This window comes from Rhinolophus ferrumequinum, chromosome 9, assembly GCF_004115265.2.
Source record: "Rhinolophus ferrumequinum isolate MPI-CBG mRhiFer1 chromosome 9, mRhiFer1_v1.p, whole genome shotgun sequence".
Lineage (NCBI taxonomy): Eukaryota > Metazoa > Chordata > Mammalia > Chiroptera > Rhinolophidae > Rhinolophus > Rhinolophus ferrumequinum.
In genome coordinates this window covers 32,911,191-32,938,253 of record NC_046292.1, presented here as the reverse complement: position 1 = coordinate 32,938,253, position 27,063 = coordinate 32,911,191, and the positions used below count along the sequence as shown (strand labels likewise).

At 41.8% G+C, this 27,063-nt stretch overlaps 1 protein-coding gene across 3 annotated transcripts; it reads right to left on the bottom strand.

The window, feature by feature from the left end:
• Positions 1–1,212: 1,212 nt before the first annotated feature.
• On the bottom strand, positions 1,213–23,886 carry NSUN4 (NOP2/Sun RNA methyltransferase 4). 3 transcript variants are annotated; one of them, XM_033115540.1, is made up of 7 exons: positions 23,703–23,824; positions 20,365–20,465; positions 19,494–19,837; positions 15,255–15,409; positions 11,797–11,957; positions 3,273–3,397; positions 1,213–2,689 (listed from the first exon to the last, which is right to left on the bottom strand). In XM_033115540.1, the coding sequence occupies exons 3-7, from the start codon at positions 19,781–19,783 to the stop codon at positions 2,413–2,415; spliced, it is 1,008 nt and encodes a 335-aa protein (XP_032971431.1). In that variant the 5' UTR covers positions 19,784–19,837; positions 20,365–20,465; positions 23,703–23,824; the 3' UTR covers positions 1,213–2,412. The 3 variants fall into 3 exon arrangements, with proteins under 3 accessions (XP_032971431.1, XP_032971429.1, XP_032971432.1); XM_033115538.1 differs by lacking the exon at positions 20,365–20,465 and having other exon boundaries at positions 23,703–23,883; XM_033115541.1 differs by lacking the exon at positions 20,365–20,465 and having other exon boundaries at positions 2,558–2,689; positions 3,287–3,397; positions 23,703–23,886.
• Between the last annotated feature and the right edge of the window lie 3,177 nt (positions 23,887–27,063).

Genomic DNA, 27,063 nt, shown 5'->3' with positions numbered 1-27,063 from the left:
ATATTTTGATGTGATGGTGGATACATTATTACATATTATACAATTACCAAAATTCACTGAACAGTACATTTAAAGTTAATAAATTATATTGTATGTAAATAATAAATAAGGTCATCATGTTATTTTTTTTTTAATTTTTATTTATTTTTTTAAGTGTGTTTTTCCGGGACCCATCAGCTCCAAATCAAGTAGTCATTTCAATCTAGTTGTGGAGGGCGCAGCTCACACTCGCCCATGTGGGGATCGAACCAGCAACGCTGGTGCTAAGAGCATCATGCTCTAACCAACTGAGCTAACCAGCCACCCCACATTTTGTTTTTAGAAGAGCATCATGTTACATTTAATCTTTTGGGACTAAACTTTTTCACTTAATATTTTATTTTATTGCTAAGATTCATCCATATTGTTATGTGTCACCGTAGTTCATTTGACAGCTGTGTAATATTCCACCGTGTGAATATTCCAGTTTATTTGTCCACTCTCTTGGTCATGAGAATTTAGGTTTGCTTTTGTGACCCGGGCTGCTGTGAACATTCTTGTACATGTTTCCTGATGTACATGTAGGAGTTTCTCTTGGATTTATCCCAAGTATTGATAAAACTGAGTTGCAGAGTAGGTTAAATACTCAATTATAGGAGATAAACTGTTTTCCAAAGTACTTCTCTGCTTTTCTTACCTAGGTCTGTTTTCCCCCATTAGCCACAGACCAGGAACAAGGACCCCAGGGGAAGGAGACCCTCTCCCCTTGAATTATCACTGCTTAGTATTTGATTAACACCAGCCTGGATACAGGGGCAGAAGCCCAAGCACCTGAGACCTCATTGCCTTAGAAAATACTGAGTGCATAGTAAACAGCAGGCAGGGACCACATATCACACCTGGAGGCTAATTAGGTTCCTATTCCCTGAAGCTCCATCTTCCTAGCTACTAGGATTTTAAGTCTGGAAGGTCTTCCAGGGCCCTCAGATATAATGCAAATCGCAAAAAAGCAGAAGGCTGAACTTCATCTAAAATCCTCCTCAGCTGACACCCCTAATACCCAAACAAGGATTAGCAGGAAAGGCATAAAAAACAAAGGGAGTGACAGAAAGAAGAGAAGGGGTAAGGAAAATGGGAAGAACCAAGAACACAAGTATTCTAAAATATGCACCCTTTTTTGCACAAGGGCCAATTTTTAAGAAAAAAAATTTTTTTAATAAAAAAAGCAGTATCTGCAAGTGACCATAAGCAATTTTTAATATCCCTGCCATTGAAAGACTGAATTATTTGTGCTAAAGTTACAAAACAATTTAACTAGCATGCAATCAGTAAATGATATAAACTTGCTTCCAAACAAACACCGTGTGAGGTGAGGCCCTATGATGCTGGGAGAAGAGCTCTGAGTGATTTGAGGTATGCCAAAGAAATGGCACCAGAGCTCAGTCACAGACCAGGAACAAGGCAAAACAAAACAGAATATACCAAAACAAGACATTCGGAGATTCCTAGGGGCTCAGAAAGCAAAGGAGGAGAGCTGCCATTCCGAAGGATGAGGCCTCCTTATCCCTCACAATCCCAGCTGCTACATCTCCAGTAGCTCCCTGGCTACCTGTCATACATGAGCTCCAGGAATTCTTGCTAGAGAAATGAACAATAGAAGAAACACACAAAAAATTATCACAGTCCTATGGAAGAGCAGCTTCCCCAGCTACAACGGGACAGCAGTGCTGTTAATAGCAGGAAGAATGGCTGGAATTATTCGGCTCAGGTGAGCTTTCTCCCTGTAAATAAGCAGATCATTATGCACTGGCTTCACATTTTTAGTTACTTGTTCCTTAAATTAGATCATGGGTCATATAGAGAAAATAGGTAGATTTGTTTGGGCCCACTGACTGCTGAAGATTGATCACACAGAACTCTCAAGTGTAAGAGGGGCTCTGTAACCAGAGGCCTGTCACCAGGCTGTGGTCCTGGGCTTCAGGCACCTGGGAGCTAGTGCTCAGTAGCAGCAGCTGGTACAAAGGGAACTAACAGTACCTGGACTGATATGAGGCCCACAACGACAGCCCCAGCTTTATGGCGCTTCAACAATTTTATTGGTTAAATGCTTCTTCCCAAGTTTACAGCTTAAAGTGTGGGCCTGCTCACAGCTCCTCCTCCTAAGCCCCTAACAGGGTAGGAACCTTTAGTATATAGAGATGGGAAGTGGGGGGTGGAGTGTAATAGGTGAGTTAGAAACCTGCTGATGCTCCACAATTGGACAGCAGGACAGAAAACCTCCTACTTCCTATTGCTGAAAACTGTCTATAGAAAGACTTGAACAGGATGGACATAGGATCCAGAGTGCATCTTTGCCACTGGTCTCAGTTTCCAGTGCTTGCATGGAGTACACCCTTTGTCTTCCTTCACCAGGGCTTTAGGAACAGGGTGATGCTATGTCAGTCTACACATTTTGCAAAAGTACATAGGCCCAAAATTGGCCATGAGGTTTGGGATTACCAGCTCTCCAACCTGGCAGGATGGAAAGAAAGAGAATGTGTCCATGAAAAGCTTTCGGAAGTGACTCAGGTCTTCTACCCGAACTTCGATGCTATATTGATTGGCCAGAAGCTCGATGGCACCTTGCACCACATACTCGTTCTGTAAGTGTGAGAGTGAGCAGGTGGAATAGACAACGTAGCCTCCTGGTTTGGTGGCAAGGAGTCCAGCCCTGAAACCAGAAAGAGAGAGAAGCAGTGACTAGTGAGCTTCCCGGAAGCAGGACGGCAACAGAAGGAGCTGGAAGCAAGCATAGGGGAGTCTACTTAGGATGAGTGGCTATGTTAAACCTCTGAAGTCCCTTCCATGATGACACCACCTGAAAAGTCATTCTCAAAACAGAGAGCAACCCAACCTTACTCCATGGGCTCTCCTCTAGAAGCCTTCTTGAAACGATCCCCTGAGCTCTGGCTCTAGTTATGAACCAAAGCCTAATGCTGGCTATGGACTGAGTCCTTACCCCAGCCCTGCAGAGCTTTGATCTCAGCAACTATTTCTCAGACTTGTGATACTCACTGGTACTGAGCTTAGCATGGAGGTAACAGAACATAAGTGAATCTGTGCAGCCCATAGGATTTTTATGTTCCAGAGGACTATTCCAGGATGCCTGTTTCCTCCAGGCAGATCCTCGGCCAGAAGGCCCTTCTATGGGTGATGGTCTTGGTAAGAGCTTCAAGCCCCCCAAGCCCCTGGGTGACCAGACCCCCAGAGCACTCTGGCACAAAGTCCTGAGTTTTTGTAAATCTATCACTCACGCGAGAAGCTGCACCTGTAGCATAGGCAATATCTGCCGCTCCTTCTTCCTCGATCGCTGAAAAATGTTGTTCTCCTCCTCATGAAGGGAGTGGCGGTCTGTGGTACAGGGCACATCCACCAGCACCTGCCCAGAAGTGTTAAAGGGTAAAGTATTAAAGCTCCTTATAGACTCCTCTTTCTTAGGCCAGGGCTATTTTAGGCCCCTGGCCTGAGGGTTTTGTGGAGTGCTCCCTCTGCCCATCCTTCCATTGCAGAGTACCTGACAAAGCTTCTCATTTTAACCTGGTAGACAATTGTGAAATAAGGAGTGGGAAAATAGTATATTTAGGTATACTCATGGCTGTATACCTAAAAAACGAAAACCAACACACAAATAACGACAATTAATGGATATCAATCTAGGAAGAAGTCTTTAGTGCTTCAGAACTCTGTCCTTGGCTCGGTCCTTCGCTGTTTGAATGAAAATATCCAATTTACAGATGACACAATGCCCAGAAGGTAGCTAACATACTGAATAACAGTATCAGGATTCAAAATATCTTATGCTAAAACAATGTCATATACAATATGGAAAAGTTTTAAAGTGAGAAATGTAAAATTTATTCATTTACTAAGAGCCTACTCTGTGCTAGGCACTAGCGACAAAAACAAACTTCTTTTTCAAAAAGCTGTCCTATATTTATGTTTCAAAAAAGTAAAATCGGGGGCGGCTAGTTAGCTCAGTTGGTTAGAGCACGATGCTCTTAACAATAAGGTTGCCAGTTCGATTCCCACATGGGCCACTGTAAGCTGTGCCCTCCACAACTAGATTGAAACAACTACTTGACCTAGAGTTGATGGATCCTGGAAAAACACACTTAAAAAATAAATTAGAAGAAAAAAAAAGGTTTGTTTTTTTTTAAAAAAAGTAAAATCATCTATGGAAAAGATCTGTGAATTTTAAGTTAAGCAGAAAACTATGAGTAAATTAATAATGGCCCAACATTCAATATTCTGATGTGTTCCTAGGCAGCATGAATTAATTGAACAGCACATACAGAGTAAGAGAAATAATGATATGTTATTATTTCATGTCTCAAGAACTGTGATGGGGCTGGCCTTCACAGGAAAAAGAGACTAAACAAATAGGGATGCCCAGAGAAAGGCCACTGGATGTTCAGAAACCACATCATAGAAGAAATTAATACTTCTGTTTCCAGGAATGCAGTAAACAACATGTCCTGAAAATCCTTGTAATACAAAATACCTGAAAGCTGGATAAAATATATCTTAAAAATACTTTTAAATGCGTAGCTCATAGAAAATTAGAGAAATCCTCAAAAGCCAAAGAAAAAGCAGGAGGACAAATCTCGGGAGGCATACTATATATAACTGAAGCTGATGATTTCTATCTTTTACCAATCCCTAGTAACCCCCAAAAAAAGGACAAAAAACAGGGCACTGAGCCCACTTGAGGTAGGGAATTGGAATGGAAATCCATAGCAAAGCCAAAATCGTTCAAGGGCTACACCCTCAATCACAGAGTGAATTAGAAAAAAGAAAAAGAAAAAGAAAAAATCAGCCCACAATAGAAGATGATGAGAACTTGTTGTGTGTTTTGGCTTTAACTCTTGGCGAAATGAAAAAAAAGAAAGAGGTCTCCCGGAGAATTTGTAACCGCTCAGGTAGGAGCTTCAAATTCATAAAGCCTGCATGATCCAGAAAACCCCACATAGCCTAATTAATAGTCCCAGGTTGACAGATCCCCCAAACACCTGGGAAAAGCAAATGCACGTTCCTTTCTGGAGGAATGCAAATCAACCCTCAAACCAGGGCTCTGATGATTAAAGAGGCAATGATCATAAGCTGACAATAAACAAAATCAGATTTTGTTTTACTTCTAGTAAAGGCAGAATAGCTATTACAAAACAACCCTCCAGCTGGAGCTACTAGAAACGCTTGATAAAATATTTAAAATATCTATCTGAAATCATCATTAGAGATCTACTAGGGAAGCATGAACTTGAAAGACTAAGATCCTAGAGAGAAAAAGTACAGGTGAGCCAGAAGCATTCAGCTCTACTGTGACAGAAAGGCTCAGAAGTTGAAAGGAACTTTCAGCAGTCTTATGGGGCTAAGGGGATAAAAACTGGAGTTCACAGTTGACACCAAGAAGCAGAGGGTCCTACTAAACAAATGCCTCATGCCTTGAGTTGCACACCTGAAATCTAATACCCTGGGTATAGATGTAAACTGGAAATAGAACAGATCTCACAAACTCTAGCTTTGAATCAGCGTAACTTCTGACTGAATTAAGAGGGTCTGCTCTGATGTTAACTGTCAGCCTGAAGAAAATCAAATCCTTTCTAGAGGAAGATATCTAGAGCCTCAGATTATCGCTATAATTTTTCACACAAAATGTCTGGCATTCAAATAAAAAAATTACTAACACCAGAAGACAAAACCAAATGACCAAAAACCAAGAGAAAAAATAGGTAATAAAAGCTGACCCATGAAATCCAGATATTAGAATATCACAGTGTTTGACATAATCATGATTAATATGTTAGATGAAAAGACAGAAAATTTTATAATTTCCCATTTCTATAGCACTGGATTATTTTATTCTTTTTATTATTATTATTAGTTTCAGGTGTACAAAATAATGTAATAGTTAGACATTTATACCCCTCACAAAGTGATAACCTCTCTCCCCTAATCTACCACCCCTCTGACATCGTATATAGCTGTTACAATTCCACTGACTCTATTCCTTACGCTGTACTCTACATCCTGTGACTATATATATATATATATTAAATTTTTTTTAAAGAAGCAGATGGAAACTCTAAAACAAAAATACATAACTGAAATTAAGAACTCAACAGATGCACTGGGAATGTAAACTGGTGCTGCCACTGTGGAATACAATATGGAAGTTCCTAAAAAATTAAAAATAGAGCTATCATATGATCCAGCAATTCCACTTCTGGGTATTTATTTGAAGGAAATGAAAACACAATCTTGAAAAGATATCTGCACCCTCATGTTGACTGCAGCATTACTTACAATAGCCAAGACATGGAAACAACCTAAGTGTCCAAGAGCAGATGAATGGATAAAGAAAATGTGGATGCACACACACACACACACACACACACTACAGGAATATAATTCAGCCATAAAAAAGGAAGGAAATCCTGCCATTTGAGACAAAATGAATCGAGCTTGAGGCATTATGCTAAATGAAATACGTGAGACAGAGAAACATAAATACTGTATGGTCTCGCTTATATGTGGAGTCTTAAAAAAAAACCTCAGATACAGAGAACAGATTGGTTATTGTCAGAGGAGGGTGGTGAGGAATGGGTGAAATGGCTGAAGGGAGTCAAAAGGTACAAACTTCCACTTATAAAATAAGTCCTAGGGATGCAATGTACAACATGGTGACTATAGTTAACATATAGTGCATATTTGAAAGTTGCTGAGAGAGATCTTAAAAGTTCTTATTAAACAAAAAAAATGTGTGGGGTGGCCAGATGGCTCAGTTGGTTGGAGCACGAGCTCTGAACTACAGGGTTGCTGGTTCGATTCCCGCGTGGGATAGTGGGCTGCAGCCCCCCACAACTAAAGATTGAAAGCAACAAGTGGACTTGGAGCTGAGCTGTGCCCTGCACACCTAGATTGAAGGACAACGACTTGGAGCTGATGGGCCCTGGAGAAACACACTGTTCCCCGATATTCCCCAATAAAATTTAAAAAAAAGAAAAAAGAAAAAAACGAGTAACTATTATGGTGATGTAATTGTTAACTAAACTTATTGTGATAATCATTTCACAATACATACATACTCATATATCAAATCAATATGTCGGACAACTAAAACTAATACAATATTATATGTCTGTTAATTAAAAAAAGAACTCAATAAATGTATTTAACAGCATATTAGACACAGCTGAAGAAAAGATGAGGGAATCAGGTCAAAATAAAATATCCAGGGGTGGCCGGTTAGCTTAGTTGGTTAGAGCATGATGCTGATAACACCAAGGTTGCCGGTTCGATCCCCGCATGGGCCAATGTGAGCTGCCCCCTCCTTTAAAAAAATAATAATAATAAAAATAAAAAATAAAGCAAAAAAATAAAATAAAATATCCAGATTGAATCATGAGGAGAAAAAGGAGAGAAATACAGAAAATAACATAAAATATTATATGGGACATGCAAAAAGGACTAACATATATGTAATTAGAGTTCCAAAATTATAAGTGAGAAAAAACAAGGCAGAAAAAAATATATGAAGAGATAATGGCCGAGAATTTTCTAAAACTGATGAGAAAATGAAGCCACAGATTCAAGCACTCTGAACCCCAAGCTGGGGATATACATATCACCTTTTACGGAGTTTTAATAGGATTTATAGCTGACTTAACAGAAACAATGAATAACAAAAGAAATAACGTAAGATCTTCAAAATGTTCAAAGAAAAAAATGCCAACATAGAATTCTATGTCCAGAAAAATTATTTTTCAAATTTGTTTAGATTAAATGTAATCTCTAGCAAAATCCCTGAACATTTCATTGTGCAAATTGACAAAATGATTCTAAAATTTATGAAAATGCAAAGGAGCAAGAATAGCTAAGAGAAATTCAAAGATAAACAAAGTTGGAAGATTTATTGTACCAGATATCAAGACTTATTATAAAGCTATAACAATTGAGACATATAGTTTCTTGAAAAGAAAGATGGGGAGGCCAGTTGGAGCACAGTGCTCACAACACCAAGGTTGCCAGTTTGATTCCCACATGGGCCAGTGAGCTGTGCCCTCCACAACTAGATTGAGAACAATGACTTGACCTGGAGCTGAGCTGCGCCCTCTACAACTAGACTGAAAACGATTTGACTTAGAGGTGAGCAGCGCCCCCACAACTAGACTGAAAACGACAACTTGACCTGGAGCTGAGCTGTGGAGCTGATGGGTCCTGGAAAAACACACTGTTCCCCAATATTCCCCAGTTAAAAAAAAAAAAAATTAAAAAAAACAAACAAAAAACTTCGTTGTACCATTAAGAGGGTGAAAAGATAACTCACAGAGTAGAAGGTATTTACAATACATATATATTCAATAAAGGACTCATATCCAGAATACATAAACAACTCTTACACATCAATAAGAAAAAGACAACTCAAAAGGAAAAATAGGCAAAAGACATATGTTCACTTAAAAAAGAATGGCCAATAAACACATGAAAGGTGTGCGAATTCATTAGTCATCAGTGAAATGAGAATTAAAACCACAATGCAAGTTACACACCCACCAAAATGGCTAAAATGGGGAAAACATAGCATATGTTGATGGGACAACTGGAATTCTCATACACTGTATGCAGAAATCTAAGCTGGCACAATCACTTGAAAAACTGTTTGACAGTACTGGCTGAAGTTGAACATGTACATATTCTATGACCAAACAATTCAACAGAAATGGGTACATAAGTGCACCAAAACAACATTTACAAGAATGTTCACAGCAGAGTAGTTTGTAATAGCCCAGAACTGGAAACAACCCACTTGCCTATTATGAATAGAATGGACAAATAAATTGTTATATATGCATGCCATGGGATATAATACAGCAACGACAATGAACAAACCGCTGCTACAGGCAACAACATGGATGACTCTCACAACCAATGTTGAGAGGAAAAAGTCAGACAAGAGTACATAATATATGATTACATTTATATAAAGTTCAAAACATCCATAGTTTTAGAAATCAGACTAGTTATTACCTCTAGGAGGATAGAAACGGGCAAAAGAGTTTCTGGGATGCTGGTAATGTATTTCTTGAAAGGGTAGAATAATATAAGTGTATTTCACATAGGATAAATCTTAAGTAATACACTTATGATTTGATCACTTCTGTGTTATACTCCAATAGAAAAGTTATTAGAAAATTATGACAGGTAACAAAAACCACAAAACTTAAAAGGAAACAAGTCCTCTTAACCAAGAATTAGCAGAAACTACGAGTAGAATTAAAACCCCAGTTTTGATATTGGAATTATCTAATGTAGAACTAAAATATAAACCTTCCTAAATAACAAAAGAAATTAAAAGAAAATCAAAAGAACAAAGAAAAGAGATCACATAGTGAAAGAAACACAGTAAATAAACACAATAATTTGACAGCTGAGATCAAATTTATCAGTGGCAACAATTGTTTTAAAAGAATAAAATTTATAGATTCATTTACAAAGCAAAACCTAATTCTATGCAATATATGAGACACACCTAAAAGGAAGTGATTCAACAAGGCTGAATATAAAGGGATGGGAAAAGCTATAACTACAATACATATGAAAAGAAAACTGAGTGTAGAGGAGATTAGTGTCTAGCCGTGAACACGCAGAGCGCTGGGGTCCTGTCCTCACTCCGCTCGTGGCCAGGTAGAGTTGGGGGAAGACATGGAGTTACAAAGTGCATGGAGCCCTGAGATGGTATTCTTCTTTGCATCTGAAGTGCTTAACACATGCCTAACACACAGGGGTATTGCACACAACTACCTGTTCAACAAATAAATTAATGGAGACATCTTTAGGACATTAAAACTATTTTTAAATGTCTGAAGCACTTGCAAGTAAAATAGGAGGCAGCTCACTCTTCATTGTTCCAGAAGGCATAGCTAGGATCAATGAATGGAAATAATAATAAAAATAATAAGGATTGTGATAATAGCAATATTATTAAGTACTTTCTATATGACAGGAACTGTGCTACATGCATTCTTATTTAATCTTCACCTATGAGATAGGCACTACTATTATCATGATTTAACAGATGAAGCTGAAGTTTAACTGAAAGGTTAACTTGCCCAAACTTCTGGTAACTTGCTGGTAAGTGATGGAGCCAGGAGTCCAATCCAAGCAGTCTGACTCCAGTACTCAACCATATACCATACAATCTACAGATTTTAATTCAGTAAGAGGAGGAACTTATTTCTAACATCAAGAAGTGTTCAACCACAGATCCTCAGAGAATCCCTGTCAATGGAGGCATGCAAGCACATGCTGAATAATGACGATGGCTGCCTCATCTTCATGACCAGGTACAGGGCTAAGAGCTTTCCCTGGATACTCCATTGAATCCTCATAATAATTCTACACAGTAGTGTTCTCTGTTTTACAAATGAAGTTCGGCAAGATCAAGCAGTTTTCCCAAGGTCAGTCAGTCTGTGGCAACCCTGTGATACAGAAACAAGTTAAGCTGATGGCAGAGGTCATGTGCTCTCCACTCTGTTCTGCTGCCTCCATATCAAAAAAGCTGAATAGGGGATTCCTACACAAGTAGGAAGCAGGTCTCTCACACCAATCTAAGACTGTATAAGCTTTGGTCTTTCTTTCAATATTTTAGACTGGTTGAGGCAGGATGGTGAGAGCTGGACAGATTAGATAAATGAGTCAGATGATAACACAGAAACAATAGCTATATATTTTTTATATTTTTAGAAGTATGTGTTTTCAATAAGTATTTTTAGAGTATGCCAATTAAAATACAAATAATTTTAAAATATGAAATTAGTTTCAACATCATTTGTAATAACAGAATACAAATCAGATGCTATCAGTTTGGCAAAACCCACAAAGTCTGAAACACCAATGGTGGCAGGATATGAAGAAAACAGTACTCTTATTAATTAGCAAAAATGAAACAGATTTAATCTCCACAGAGAGTGATTTAGTAACCTGTCAAAATCTTAAATGCATGTAACTGTTATCTACGGTAGCAACTATACTTCAAAACCATAAAAGCTAAAAAGGACTGAACATCAGGGTACATTACTAAATGAAAACAATACAAAGTTCAGAATAGTGAGTATAATATACTACCATTCCTATTTTTTAAAACACACACACATTTATAGTTGTACTTTGTTTCCCCGAAAATAAGACCTAGCCGGACAATCAGCTCTAATGCGTCTTTTGGAGCAAAAATTAATGTAAGACCGGGTCTTATACAATATAATATAACACCGGGTCTTATTTTACTATAAGACCGAGTCTAATATAATATAATATACTACCGGGTCTTATATTAATTTTTGCTCCAAAACACGCATTAGAGTTGATGGTCTGGCTAGGTCTTATTTTCGAGGAAACAGGGTATTAATATTCAAAAATAAATAAAATGAGCTTATTCATACTTAATATAATGAGGGTTTCTGAGCAACCATGTGAGTTGAAAAGTAAAATAAGCCTAGTAAACTTTCTTTTTTCCATTCAGTCAGGTTCAAATTCTTTCTACTGCTGTCTCTAATGAAGATAGTCATCTAAGCTGAAGAAATCATAGATAGTCTTCTACGGGGAACTGACAATTCTACAGATGACTGTTTTCTCCAAATCACCCATGAAGAGCTGGCCAGGTCCAGAAATAGCCCTACATGCTCAAACATGTAGCGCTAGCACCTACTGCCTCAGGACCTGGAAGCAGGATGAGGAGGCCAGATTTGGTTGGCTAGATGTCCCAGGTAAGGAATCACTCACCCGGTCATAGGTGTCCCCCTCCAGTTCTCCCCACTTCCTGCCATCCCATGAGGTGACTCGAACTCGACTCCTATCCCTGATATCTTGAGGTACATAGCTGTAAAGTATCTTCTGTAGTCTGCCTGTTCGGGAAGTGGAGAGATCATTGGCAGCGAGATTGCCTGTGGAAATACAAATTTTAGGATTGCTTTTTTCTATTTCTGTAAAAAAAAAAAATGCCATTGGAATCTTGATAGGGATTGCACTGAATCTACAGATGGTTTTGGGTAGTACGGACATTTTATGTCTGTGGGAATAAAGAAACTTCAGAGGCCATGGCCCAACGAAACATCCCACTAGCAATGGTATTGATGGAGAGTCAAACCAATTCTCAGGCATAGCCAATTAATGCAGACCCAAGGGGCAGGGGCAGATGGAGGAGAAACATTTACTATTTGCATGGCGCCATAATAGACACTACGGAGCAGGGGCTGTAAAGGCCAGAAAAGTTATGCAAATAGACAAAGCAGACCAGGTAAGTATACTTATTTCTAAAGAAATATAGAAATATGTTCCCTCCCACTGTTCTTGAAACAGCTGTCTCTCTTCACTTTTGGTAGACACTACACACTATTTACCCAAAATTTATCCTCCTCTTATTCCTCAGTAATAGAACTCCAACTTTATTTAGGGGAATCAGGAGCAATGTGCCCAAAAAGACTACATTTCCGAATCTCCTTTTATAACTAAGTATGATTAAGTTTTGGTCAATGAGTTTTAAACAGAATTACTGTCTGGGACTTCTGGAAAGATGTTTAAAAGAAGCTGACACAGGGGCCAGCTCGGTAGCTCAGGCGGTTGGAGCTCCATGCTCCTGACTCCGAAGGCTGCTGGTTCAATTCCCACATGGGCCAGTGGGCTCTCAACCACAAGGTTGCCAGTTCGATTCCTCGACTCCCACAAGAGATGGTGGGCTGCGTCCCCTGCAACTAGCAACGGCAACTGGACCTGGAGCTGAGCTGCACCCTCCACAACTAAGACTGAAAGGACAACTTCACTTGGAAAAAAAAAAAAAAGTCCTGGAAGTACACACTGTTCCCCAATAAAGTCCTGTTCCCCTTTCCCCAATAAAATCTTAAAAAAAAAAAAAGAAATAAAAAGCTGACACAGTTAGGAGATGTGCCTCTTGCCCTGTCTTTTCTTCTTGCTCCGAATTTGAATGTGATGACTGGAGTTCCAGCAGCCCCCTTTGACCATGAATCCTGAGGATGGAAGCCGACAATAAAACAGTTCGCAAAGAGAAAGAAGCCCCTGATGATCATGGAGCCTCCACTCCAGCCCTGGACTGCTTATACCCCAGTTTATCTTGTGTAAGAGAGAAATAAACGCTTCTTCTTTAAGCCAGTTAGTTGAGTTTTCTATTGTATATGGCCAAACCTATCCTAATTGATTCACTATCTTTCATTTTCCCTTTTGTGACAGACACAAGTTCAAGAAATATCTCACTTTGCTCTTGGTTCTACAATAAGAAAAAATAGTACCACAAGCTTGATGATAAATAGCAATTGATACCTGGCCTCGGAGTCAAGGAGTGAAGTGGAGGTGGGAAGTGTGGTGAAGAACTAGAGAGTACATACCTTATCTAACGGGAGTGGTCTCTACTATGAACAAGTTTAGTGTTCCCACAAAGAAATATGGTCCCAATTTTTGAGGGCATGAAAAGAAATAAAAATTGGATTCTTGGCTCAATAGGAATTTGCAGTTGGATATGAACTAAGAACAGAAAAGCTGGAAAAAAAGAAGAAAAAAAAAAAAAGCTGGGTCCAGTTCTGGCTCTACCTCCAACTTACGAGTATGTAAAAGATTAAGTTATTTAATCTCTCCAGGGCTCAAATTCCCCCTCCATAAAATATGAGAGCTGGACTAGGTAAAATCTAAGGCCCCTTCTTGCACTCAAATTCCTGTCTCCCTGGGATCAAGGAGTCTCTGGGATGAATGTGAGGAGCTGGTAATTCAGCACACCTTAGAAGAGCAACTCTCAAGTACTTCTCCTTGGCCCTTTTCATTCCTCTTAGTTCAAGTTCCTCCTCTTACAAGTAACCCTACTTCTCTCATCCCTCTTCTGACAGATTCAAACAGCACTCAGTAAAATTAGTACAGCCCACCACACAGGCTGGGCTGTCTTGCATTGGACTCATTAAGCCCGATCAACATCTTTTCTCCTCTCCCTCTGGACTTCCAGAAGGCTGAAATCAAATGTGGTACCTCTCCAGAATCACGGATGGGGCACACCACGAGACTGAAAGCTAACTCAAACAACAAGTGGGGTGATGAGAACTGTGCAAGAAGGGTCCAGCCCCAACAAAAAGGCTAGGGCATATGGCAAGAGCAGCCTGACTGAGCTCCAAGGTGAGTGTGAAAATCACAGCCCCCTTGTGGATATTTATCAGGTCCTTAAGGAGAAAATATCTATTTTAAGGCAGGATGTAGGCCAGTGAATGGCTGAAGTGAACACTTACAATGTACAAGGCCCAGGCTGGGCTACATAACTGAAATGAGTAAGACATAGGCCTGTCCCCAAAGAATTCATAATCTTGAAGAGTGAGAAGATGTGTACCCAGTAAAGCTCTGATGCAAGGCTAATAATGTGCTAGGAGATGCCCATAATTGGGCGCAGAGGAGACAGAGGCATCACTTCTCAATCGACCAGCAGAAGCTATGAGGGAAGACTTCCAGGAGGTGGCACATTTGAGCTGAGGCTTGAAAGCCAAAAGGCCAGTTGGGATGGGGTAGAGGTATTAGAGAGAGAAAACATACCATGAGCAAAAGGGGAGGTGAATTCCAGCAACAGAGAGTAGCAAGATATGGCTGAAGCACATAAAGGCTGGGGAAGAATAACATAAAGCTATAAAACAGGGGTGTCCAAATTTTTTTCAACGTTTTTCACCAAGGGCCATATGCGGTAAAATACACAAACAGCCGGGCCACTCACTCGAGGTGAAGTACGTATTGCCTCACCTGGTTTATTTAAGTAAACTAAATACATTTTTGGAATTTGCTGCGGGCCAATTAACAATGGATTGCGGACCGCAGTTGGCCCGTGGGCTGCAGTTTGGACACCCCTGCTATAAAGGATCGCTGCAGTCTGACCTACTGCTTTAGCTGGAAGTCTAAGGACATGGAACTTAATCTTAGACACAACGAAAACAGATGCAGAGGGGAGAAAGTGTCATGTGGTAGACTGATTAGGGCCCTACTTTAATCTGCCTTCAGAGACCTTGCTCTGCTCAGCAATCTTCCTTGGCCAACTAACAAAAAAATAGAGAAAATACTCACAAACAGAAAAACTACACCAGCTTAGCAAGCAAGCACGATCTCTCCTCTGACCTTGGAACCAAAGAGCCCATCATATTCAGTGTGCACCTGACTGGGTGAGGTAGGGAGCCCTCCCTGCCCAAGACACCAGCCCTCTGACTTACGGCAACAGCCAGTTTGAAGCAACGCTAGTGTCTTTCCCCCAGGAGCTGCACATAGATCCAGCACGGTGTCGCCAGGCTGCAGGCCAAGAGCCAGGACAGGCAGCAAGGAAGCAGCATCCATCAGGTAGTAGTCCATGACACCCAGGCTGCCAAGCCTAGAATAGAGAAGAGCACGTATCATCAAATTCCAAGTCAGGAGACCCACTGGGAAGTCAAGGCCACCACGTCCATGTCCTCCGGGGCTACTGAGCTCTACTCAGCAGAAACTCATTTCTCAAACCTACACTCATTAATTTAGTCATTCACTTACTCATCTACACAGCAGCCAGACTGATTCTTTTAAAACACCGATCAATTCACTCTAATCCAGCCCTGCTAAAACCATCGTGCTATTCCTTAATTAAGCATGCTCCTGTCTCATGCTGTACCTTCTGCTTGCAACACTCTTCCCCCAAATACCCCTCACTTGCCTCTTCACTTCATTCAGGTCTCTCCTCACAAGTTACCTCATCAGAGAGGCACTGGCATTCCCTGACTCTATCTAAAAACAGAAGCCCCCTACTCCCATCTCTTTCTATTTCTCTATGTTGCATGATTTTTCTTTAAAGCATTTATTATTTACTTTATATGTATTGATGTGTGTGCGTGTGTGCGTGTGTGTGTGTGTGTGTGTTTTCCCCCCTAGCTCTCCCTGTTAGAATGAGGGCAGGGACTTGTCTGCTTTGTTCATCGTAGTATATCCAACACCTGAAACAGTGCCTGGCATATAGTAGGAACCCAATTTTATTGGGTTACATTTTGAGATACAAAGTACTTTGTGGGTTCAAAGAAGAGTGTCATTGTGCCTGTCTGAGTTAGGCCTGATGAAGGTAAAAAAATATAATATATAAAGTAAAACAAGTTAAGAAAAAAAGAAGAGAAGCATTCTAAACAGAAGAAAAAAGAACAAACAACGTAACAGAAGCATGCAAACTCATAGCTTCTTTCAGAAACAGTGATAGAAACACTGGGGTGGTAGAAATACAAGGTGCATGAGACTGAGTTTAGAAAACAGATAGAGGCCAGGTTGTAAAAGGTATTAAACCCTATGCTAAGGAGTTTGGACTATAACCTGCAGGCAGTTACCAAAAGTTTTTTAAGGTAAATGATGTGATTAGCTAGACAGAGTTTGAGAAAGCTAGGTGTGCTAGAAGGAACAAAATAGAAACAAAGACATCACTGAGATGGCTGTTACAAGAGTCCAAGTGAGAGCCGACAAGGCATGAAAAGAGGCAGCAATGGTGTGGGGAGAGAGAGAGGATGACAGACAACAACCTGATGGTCACAGAAGGACGCCCAGTCCAGTTTTCATAAGGGCAACTGGTGGTACAGCCATGCAATTGCCTGAGACGTGGCTCAGTGTGGACAGCCATTGGGGACAGACTCAAGGAGACAGAAACTGGGTCCTTAATGCCCTGACAGGAAGGTTCTGAGACAAAAATGTGACAAGACATAAGACGTATCACCGAGATTCAACTATAAGAGTTATAACCCCAGTTGTGAGGTTGTGACACTTCGAGCATTCACAAATGGACTCAGGTTATGATAGGATAGTTTCAAAGTCAAATCATGCTTGAACTGTCTGTGAAACTGAGCCTCATGCCTCACAAAGGAGAATGAAAACAAAACAGAAATCTGGGAAAAGCACAGAATTGCTATCACACCGCCACTGGCCCACAAAACCCATTCTCCTCAAGTTACTTCTTTTTGTTAAGTATCACTCCTTAACCTTTTTTTTTGGTTCACAGGCAGTTTTGAGAATCTGCTGAAAACTAGTAACTCCAAAAAAAAAAAAGGCACAACAATTTTTCAGACAACTTCAGGAGGTTCCTGGACTCCCCAAATACATCCTTGAACTCCTGACAGGTTAAGATTCCCTTGATTTACAGGGAGCCCATCAAGATAACAAGGATAAAAAGAACCCAAACATATAGGGGTTGTCTCCCCAATTAGTCTGAAGGTGTCCTCCCTGAGTAGGAGCCAAGCACCTCATGTAACTTAGGAAACCACGTGGTTCTAACTCCATGGTTCTGCCTAAGCCAACACCTCTGAATTGGTCTCCAATCCTGCTCCAATCTATCCCCCCTACCCCCACAGAGGTTAAAATGATCTTCCTGAATCATAACTTTGATGAGAATAATATCAATCGTAAGAAACAGTATGTATGAGCGCTATATTGCAAGTATTTTACTAGGTGTTTAATATGCATCATTTCATTTCATCTTTACCACAACCCTATAAGGCAGGAAAACCCAAATTCCACAGCCAGATTGCCTGGATCTCAAATCCAGCCCAGTGGCTCATTAGCTGTGTGGCTTTCAGTATATTATTCAACTTCTCTGTATCCTCATCTGTAGTATCAGTTCCTACCACGTAGTATTATTGTAAGGCTTAAAGGAATTAATATAAGTCCAGTGGCACATAGTGAACTATAGTGTCAGCTATTACTACAATTATTTTCCAGATAAGGAAAGCAAGGCTCAGTTATCCAATACTACACAGCTAGTAAGTGATGAAGGCAGGATCCAAATCTAGGTTTTCTTGACTCCAAAACCCATGCTTATAACCACGGTGCATTATTGCCTTTCCCCGCTCAGAAACCTTTTCTTGTGGCTCTCTAGAACAGCTCTTGGTGATTTACAGCAATATATACTAAAGAGCACTCAGTCTGAAAGCATCCAGCCCTAGGAACTCCAGCCATTTTTTAAGCAACCCTAGGCCACCAGAAAAACCCCCTTTCCCCAACCTGCAAGCTCCTAGCATTCAAGATTGCCACACGCGGCACCCCATATACTTTTCTAGCCTCATCACTTACTACTCTTCAGCATACAGCCTTCCCTCACACCAGTAGCTAGGACGGTTCCAAAAGCCTCCTAACTTACATCCCCATTTCTAGCCTTGCCCCTCTCCAATCTGTTTTCCACCCAACACAGCAGCTAGAACGACATTTTAAAAATTCAATTCTGGTCATGTCATTGCCCAGCTTAAAACCTTTCATGGCTCCCTCTTTCCCTTAGAGACAAAGTTCAAAATCCCATTTGGCCTATAAAACCTTCATATTCTGGCTCTTGCTTGCTTCTATAACCTCATATTTAGCTTCCTACTCCCCATTCCCACCCCCATGCCACCAGCTTTAATTCCTACTCAGTTTTCAGGTCTTAGCTTAAATTTCACATCCTCAGAAGAGTGGGTTATATCTCCTTATATATGACTTCATAACATCTTGTACTTTTCCTTTGTAGTATTTATCAAAATCACAAACAGTTTTTTAATAGCTGTCTTCCTCACTAGACAGTAAACTCGTTGAGGGCTTGTGCATCTGTAACCCGGGCAATTAAGAATGCCTGGCATTTGGCAGACAATAAAAATTTGTTGAATGAAGCAATCCTTCAAAGATCAATTCCACATCCTACAACTAACACTGAGCTCTTCTTTTCTGAATTTGTAAAGCACAATTTAACATTTGATTACGGGGTCTTTTTTCATTCAACTTCATATCCATCTGAGCATTGGATCAGAAGACCAGAAGTTCTCCTTTCTTTTTCCCGGGCTGGTACTAACTCTGTTCCTAGGCAAGTCCCACTTCTTTGGTTCCATGAGGTTACTTGTCCTACTCTTTGATGGGTGGTTATAAGGGAAAAATGAGAAAGCAGTTGTAAATAATGCACATTTTAACTGGAGAGGTTGTAGTAAATGCTCACATAAGATGTGGTTGCTTTCTACAGGAGGCAGTAGAGAACAGCAGGTGCAAAGTACAGGTTCTGGTGTCAGATCACCTGGGTCTAAATACAAGCTGTACCACTTACTATCTAAGGGACCTAAAGCAAGTAAGTAGCTTAACTTCTCGGTATCTCAGTTTCCTCAAACGTAAAGAGGAACAGCAGTACCTATCTCAGTGGGCTGTTGACAAAAGGAGACAACATATGTACAGCACTTGGAAAAATGCCCAGCTTGTATCATAAGCATTCAGTAAATATTCACAATATTGTAATTTTTTTTTTTTTAAGGAGGGCGCAGCTCACAGTGGCCTATGCGGGAATCGAACTGGCAACCCTCTGGTGTTATTAGCACCACGTTCTAACCGACCGAGCTAACCGGCCACCCCAACGTTGTAATTTTTATTAAAGAAGACAAGAGCTGGAGCTCTTTCTATTTCCATCAGACACTCAGGACAGCCCCATCAATGGCTCCAGGTCCTACCTGGCAGGAGGGAAACGGCTGACATCCCCTCTGGTAAAAGTGAAGCATCGAAGGTTTGGACTGCAGGCCCAGGAAGCTGGGGATGGAGCTGCAGTTTGGCTGCTCTCAGGCTCCTGTTCCCCACGGGCGTGGGCTTTATTCACAAAGTCCCTGGCATTCAGCTGCTCCAGCTCAGCACTCACATGATCCCAGGCACCAAAATTATTGACTAGTGCACCATACTTTTGCTCTGAGAGGAGACTGACCCGGATTGATGGCCAAAGTTCCCCAAACTGCATACTGTAGGTCATGTCAAAATTCTGCAGAGCTAGTCGAGTGGCAGGAAATTTGGGCTCTGTAGCAGCCTAAAAGAGAAAGAACAGGCTTATTGGTCTTCTAGTCTTGCCTCTATCCCCTACTGCCTGACTCTACCAATACCTCAGAGCCCCAGAGCAAACGTGGATCCAGTTAGTGCCCACTCCTGCCTTTGCACCCTGTCTCTACCTGCCAGAAGAAGTGTAGGAGAGAAAAGTAGTGAGGAGCTGGTCTTTCTATCTCAGGGTTGTGAGAGAAAAGAAGCTGTAACTCTCATGATAGCATGTGGGGGTCACCAAGAAAGGGGGCACTCCATGAGGCCTTGGAGTAAGAGGAACTTAAGAGAATGGGAACTCAGGAGAGGACTCCTGAGGGAAATCTACAGGAGGTTGGAAGAAACTATGGAGGTCTTGGGGAAGCCTCAGGCTTAAAAACAAAAGACCCTTTCTCTCTGAATAGTCCTTCCATTTTCTAAAGCACTTTCATGTCTCCTAGCTTATGTGAGCACCACTAGACAGCTCAGTGGGATACAAACAATATCAACCTTTCACATTTGATGGCGATGAGGGTAACTCACCTAAGGTCATGCAGTGGCCGACACCATAATTCAATCACAGGGTTGAGGGTCATTTGGGGAGAGTACCCCAGGAAGGTGGGAAAAGGAGAACTCACAGAAACCTAGAGGTAAAAACCAAAATGGGAACTTCTAGGATGAAGTTCTATGGGGGTAGCATAGAGGGACATCAGTCAGGCTTAAAGAGCATAAAAGTATATTAAAAGGAAAACGAAGACCTCAGCCGAGGAGTCCGTAAGTTGGTCCTGGTTGCCACAACTGGGAAACTTAATATCTGGCAATCCTGTTCCCGTCTGTGAATTTTCCTCTGGCCTGGATTTCTGACTTGGTTGGAACTCTTGCTCTGGCCCTCATTTCTTGTTATGGCTGGGACTCTTGCTCCGACCATCAGTTCTCCTATGGCAGGGACTCTTGCTCTGGTTTCTGCTGTGGTGGAGACTCTCAGTCTTGCCCAGATTCTTGTCATGGTGGGGACTCTTGCTTCGGCTCCGACTTTTGCTATGGAGGGCATTCTTGCTCGGGCCCTGACTTTTGCTACTCTGGGGACGCTCACTCTGTTCCTGACATACGCCAAGTTGAAGACTCTCGCATTGATCCTGATTTATGCTTTGGTGGGGACTCTCGCTCCGGTTCCGACTTCTGCTTTGATGGGTATTTGTGTTCTGGCTGTCACTATTCTGGCATTCACTAGTAACAGTTGAACTACAGCTGGGATTAGTGCTACAGGTGGAACTCGTGGATGAAGGCATAGGACAGCTGTAGGGGACCTTCAGCGTCTCTTTGCGTGAGCCTCGAGAAGCCACAGAGTAGACATGGAAGCCACAGGGCATCGTATCAGGGTGGCCCTGGGGTCGGGGGTCAATGGGTAAACTTTGGGGGTCAAAAGGTGTTCTCAAAGGGATAAAAGAATAGATATGTGTAGGACATGGAGGTGCCACAGGCTGGCGATGGGGTTGGGATGGGCCCCTGGGAGTGCCATAGGTACCACGGGGGGGCACCATGGGCTGGTTATGACACTGAGGGGGACCTGTGGAACCAGAAGGTGGGCAGGGATCAGGGGTGGGGGGAACCACAGAATATATATGGGTACAGCAAGGGGCTCTTAGCGGGGGTCCATGGGGGCAGCTCTGAGCATAAATATTGGGTAAGATAGAATCACAAGGAAAGCAGAAGGGAAGCGAAGTGGGGATAACAGTTTTGAGGGTCCTAGGGACTAGGGTAGGTAAGGTAGTCCCTTGAGGAAGTTCTTTGGGGCAGGAATTTGAGCAAGTTGTGATGGATGTCACCATACAAGAAGGACCAGAGAGACCAGAAGGGTGGGAGGGAGGTATGGGAGAGGTGCTAGCCTTAGAGGGCCTGAATTGCTCAGGAGTGTTCTGGGCAGAGGTGACCAGGGAGCGACATCTGTGGGGAGCACGTAGCTGTTTTAACCCTGGGGATTTGGGGGACTTCTCTTGGGGGCAAACTGCAGTAAGGAGAGGGGGTTCATTATAGCTTCTACAAAAGGGTGACTGGGGTGGAGATACAAACTGGTTACCCAGGGATGAAGAGAAGGAGAAGGCAGAAAAAGGACAGGGTGAGGACAGGGAAAGAGGTGGTTCCTGAGGACACGGGGGACCAGAAACCGTGGTACCAGTAAAGAGGTAAGAGCGCCCACCAGTCTTCCAGGGGAAAATGGACTCAAAGCAAGGCTTCCTGGGAGCCTGGGACTGGGGTGAGCAAGAAGAACCAGTAATCCCAGGGGGTAGGAGAATGACACTATAAGGGCTCCCAGGGGCAGATATGTGGGTCTCTGGGGGGAGATGGGAATAGTGATAGGAATCCTCCTGAGATGAGCTGGGATAGTCAGCCACACATGCCTGAGAAGAAAGTGGGGAGCCACAATTTTTCCCAAGGCGTGGATCAAGCTGTGGTTTAGGTTCACAAGAGTCTGGAGGCTTAAGATGGCCTTGGTAAAACTGACCAGTGGGTGGGGAAGATGCTGAGGAAAGAGGAGGATCATTACAACTTCTCCCTGAGGACCAGGGAGGGTACAGAGAGGAGATCTGTGAGAGCTCTAACACCCTGTGAGAAAGGGGTAGGGAAATTATAGGCCTAGTTTCCTTGGGCTGGTGAGCAATGGGAGGTGAAATCATGAGGCCAGTTCCCTGAGAATCATGAGTGACAGGTGAAATCATGGGGCCAGTTTCTAAATGCACATGAGTGAGGGGAGGAGAACTCACCGGGCTGGTTTGTGGGGGCCCATGAGTGAGAGGAGGGGAGGTCACCCTGCTTGTTACTAAGGCTGAATTATTTTCAGCACAGTAACAGAGGTAAGTGTGGTGGTCAGTGTAAGGACTTTGGGGACAGGGACGAGGTGTTCTCACGGGACTGATCCAGCTGCAATGAGGGCTCCGCGAATGGAGAAGGGGTGAACCCAGAAGTCTGAACCGCTCAAAACAAGGGCTCGGAGGGCGCGAACCCGAGGGGACAGGCTCCTGGTAGCAGTGCCTTGCGAGGGGTGGAGAACAGGGTTCAAAAGAACATCTCTCCAAGCGCAGGGGAGGTTGTGGGGCTGAGGAGGGGGATAGTGGGGGCGGGGAGGGAATCGGTCGGGGTAGGGAGCGGGGAGTGCCGGTTATGGAGGAAATTCCAGGGCTACCGGTGAGGCCAGAGAAAAGGTCTCTGGAGAAATGGGGAGACCCAAGAGCGTGAGAGTAGTCAGGGCATCTTTTGCCCGGGTTTGAGGAAGGGCCGGGGGTATGGGCAGGGTGGTCGCTGTAACCTTTCCTCGCCGCTAGAGGCAGCTCGAGTGTAAGGAAGGGGTTAAATCCTTTTCCGAAGGGCGGCTGAGACCCAGGTAGGAAGGGAAAGTCGCTATGATCTTTTCCGTGGGGTGAGGGTGGCCCGGCTGGAAAATCTTTAAGGAAAGAAGGAGAAGAGGTCATGGGTGGAGGGGGGACGAGAAGGGGCGGGGTAGGAAAGAGGGGTAGGGTGGGAGAGAGGGAGGGAGGGAAGTGGGGGCCAAGAGGAAGGTAATCAAGAGCTGGGGAACAACAGGCAATGACAAAACTGGGAGAATGAGGACGGAGGTGATGACGTAACTTAGAGAGGCGGGGTCAGGCGGCTGTAGACGAAACAAGAGGGAGACCAAGACTTGTGGCGAAATAAAAGAGCCATGACGATAAAGAGGTGACGCCCCCTGAAGTGAGGGGGATAAAGGCCAAAGGCGTTCCAGAGGGGTGGGAGTAGCGAATCTAACTGAGTAGGGCGCGAAGTGGAAGGGCCAAAAAAGTTTCCCGAGGAGCGGCAGCCAGAGGCCGCTGTCACTGTTCCCTCCTGGGCCCCCGGCTGGACCTTACCCATTTCTTCTTATGTCGGTGTCTCCGCGGGACCTTCGCGAAGTCCGCACGCTTCAACAGGTCCCGAACACTTCTCACTACCAGAGCAGCCATATCCGCGTGCGCCGCTGTATAATTCCGACCGGAACAGCAAGGCGAGACCCGCGGGTTCCCGAGAGGTGGTGCGCGACTCGCGGGACAAAAAGGGGAGGGACTTACGGCTGAGTCCTCCCGAGGCTCCACCTACCTTTCCTCAGGTGCGACGCCCCCAGGGATCTTTTGAGGGTGCTGGAAAAGAACCACCCTTCGCACTGAATGGTGGCTCGGCCTGGGTGCTTGGAACATTTGGAGAGACTCCGTAAAAGTCTAACCCAGCTGGAATCGGAGTACTGGGAACTGGCAGTTGAGTACTGAAAGAGTTAGCTATACAAAAAGGGGCGGGAAAGGCCTCCAAGGCAGAAGAAGTTGCACGGAGAAAGATCCTAAGGTAGCGTTAAAAAACGAGCCTAGACGTGTAGGCAGAGACGGATTTTTAGTGAAGCTAATGAAAGCTTAAGTTTCTTCTGGACCTGTCATTCGCACTGCCCCCTTCAAGGCCCTGTACCTAATACTATATTATTTTTCTTTGTGTAAGTTTGGGGCTCCGGAAAACTTGACTTCACCACAGATAAAGAGCCAGTAGAGATCAGTGTTTTAAAAAGTGATCATCTAAAAAAAAGAAAAAAATTTGATCATCTGACAGCCGATGACCAAGTAGGTAGGGAGATCAGATGAGAGAAGATGATTGTCTGGATCAGCGTGGTGGCAGTGAAGATGGATCCCACCTATAATTAAGAGAGAAACTACAGGACTTGCTGACTGATTGGCCCAAAATAATACATACTACACCACCAATTAATTGCTGTTCTCTTACCCTGCCTTTATTCTTATAACTTATTACACCTGATATGTATTTATTTTCTTATAATTTTCAAAAGAAAAAAAGCATAATTCTTATACAAATATAAAATGAACACATGCCAGATTTTATTCATCGTAATAAATTACTCATCCATCATTATCCTAAATAACGAGGAAACCAGTAAGATGGTAGGACTTGTTCAAATGAGAATTTGAGTTGCAGAGCTTTCAATTATCAGCCAAAGGAATGCTGAAATGAATTTACTAATAGTTGCAAAATCATTAATATCCTATTAAGTAATAAACTTTAATATTTGGAATTATCTCTTATGCTAGATGGAAATCAATTCCATCTCTACTGGACAAAATTCATGCACATTACTATGGATAGGAATCATTTGCGTTGCTCCCAGACAAGAATTATTTACATTGCTACCAGTTTTCTACAAGTTAACCTCTACTCCTACAAAGTTGTAAGATAGCCTAGTCAATATAAAGTCAATCAAAGGTATAACCCAACACTAGAATGAAAAAGCACCCAGTAATCCTCTTCTGCCCATTTACACATTCTGGACAATTTTTCTGGACTTGTCTTCCCTCACTAGATTGCAAGATTTAAAAGAACAAGATTTTTTTAAATTCATTGCTGAATTATCATATCAGCACCTAGGACTGTAAGTGGTACATAGTTGGCTCTCAATAGATATGAATTAAATGAATTAAAGATGAGAAAATAGAAATGTAAATGTAAACAATTTTCAAGAAGTTGATTACAGGAACCAGGCAGTTGTAAAGTGAAAAGAGGTATGTGTATAGAAAAAAGTATTTTTTTAAAAAAAAGCTCATAGACATTTAAATCCAGATAAGGATCCAATAAGAGAAATTGGATACACAAGTGAGGAGGTATCTTAGACTCGCCTGTCCTCAAAAGCTTACACCAAATATGGAGTGTCAGGACCACAACCAAAATCTTGTGAAGGGCCCCTTCCCACTCCAGGCCTCAGTTTATCAATCTATAAAATGGGGAGCAAGGGTTGGACTAAATCAATGATTCTCAAACTTTTTGCTCTCAGGACTACTTTACACTCTTAAAAATTATTTAGAATTATTGAGCTTTTGTTTATTAGTATTTGCCAGATTAGAAATTGAAACAAATTTTAAAAATAGTCATTAAAATAACAATAAACCCATTACATTTAACATAAATATCATTAGAAAAATAATTATATTTTTCTAAAAGAAATTTAGTCAGAAGAGTGGAATTGTTTTATAGATCTCTTGCAAATTAATGTCTGGCTTAATAGAAAGCTGGATTCTCATATCTGCTTTTTCAGTGTGTTGTGATATGTTCTAGTTGAAATATGTGTAGAAAATCCAGTTTCACACATATTTAGTAAGAAAAGAGGGGTATTTTAGTAGCCTTTGTTTATAATTGTGAATATTCTTTGATACTAAACCACAATTTGACAAATGATAGTTTCTTTAAACATTAATGGCAGTGTGGAATCTGTAACTATATCAAAGAACTTTTGTACTCTGTTACATAGATTCATTGGACTCTCTGGTACTCTGTATGAAACTTTTGCCCATGCATGATTGTCACATCATACAGTGGTTATTTGGAAATTATTGGTTCACTGAGTTATACAGATCTTTCAAATGTTTTCACATTCATTATAAATATTTTTAAAAGTCACATTTGTTAATATCACTACTGATCTCAACAGAAAGACCCTTAAATGTTAGGAAGCTTTTAAACTCACAATGGCTGGTGCAGGTTTTTCAAAATCCTAATTTTTGCTTGAAAGCTTGGATTTTATTTTTGGCAGCAAATAACTGACAATTCTTTTCCTTGAAATGACAGGCTTACTTTGTCCATTTTTCAAGAAAATGCTAGTATATTAAAATACAATTGATTTTTGTCTATTGATTTTATTTTCTGAAACTTTGCTAAATTCAGTTATGTTTTGGTAACTTTTTGAGAAATCTTTTCAGATTTTCTATGCACAAGATCATGTCTTTTATCAAGTTGCTTTTATTTCTTTTCAATCTTTTATTTCTTTTCAATCTGCATGCTTTTTTTCCCCTTGCCTTTCATTGCCTTATTCCACTGGTTAGGACTTACTGTTGAATCCAAGTCATGTTAGTATAGACATCATTGCCTTGTTCCAAAGGCATTCAGTATTTCACCATTATATGTGATGTTAGCTGTAGTTTTTTGTTTTTTTCCATTTTTTTATTTTATTTTATTATTATTATTTTTTAAGATTTTATTGGGGAAGGGGAACAGGACTTTATTGGGGAACAGTGTGTATTTCCAGGACTTTTTCCAAGTCAAGTTGTTGTCCTTTCAATCTTAGTTGTGGAGGGTGCAGCTCAGCTCCAGGTCCAGTTGCCGTTGTTAGTCTAGTGTAGGGGGCACAGCCCATCATCCCTTGCGGGAGTCAAGGAGTCCAACCGGCAACCTTGTGGTTGAGAGCCC

Excerpts from the sequence above, each read along its gene's own strand:
- NSUN4 (XM_033115538.1), bottom strand. The coding sequence starts at position 23,795 with ATGGCTGCTCTGGTAGTGAGAAGTGTTCGGGACCTGTTGAAGCGTGCG. Across the intron at positions 19,838-23,702 it reads ACCGACATAAGAAGAAATGG|GCTGCTACAGAGCCCAAATT; the intron begins GTAAGGTCCAGC and ends TTTCTCTTTTAG. Across the intron at positions 11,958-15,254 it reads GCTTCAAACTGGCTGTTGCC|GCAATCTCGCTGCCAATGAT; the intron begins GTAAGTCAGAGG and ends GTATTTCCACAG.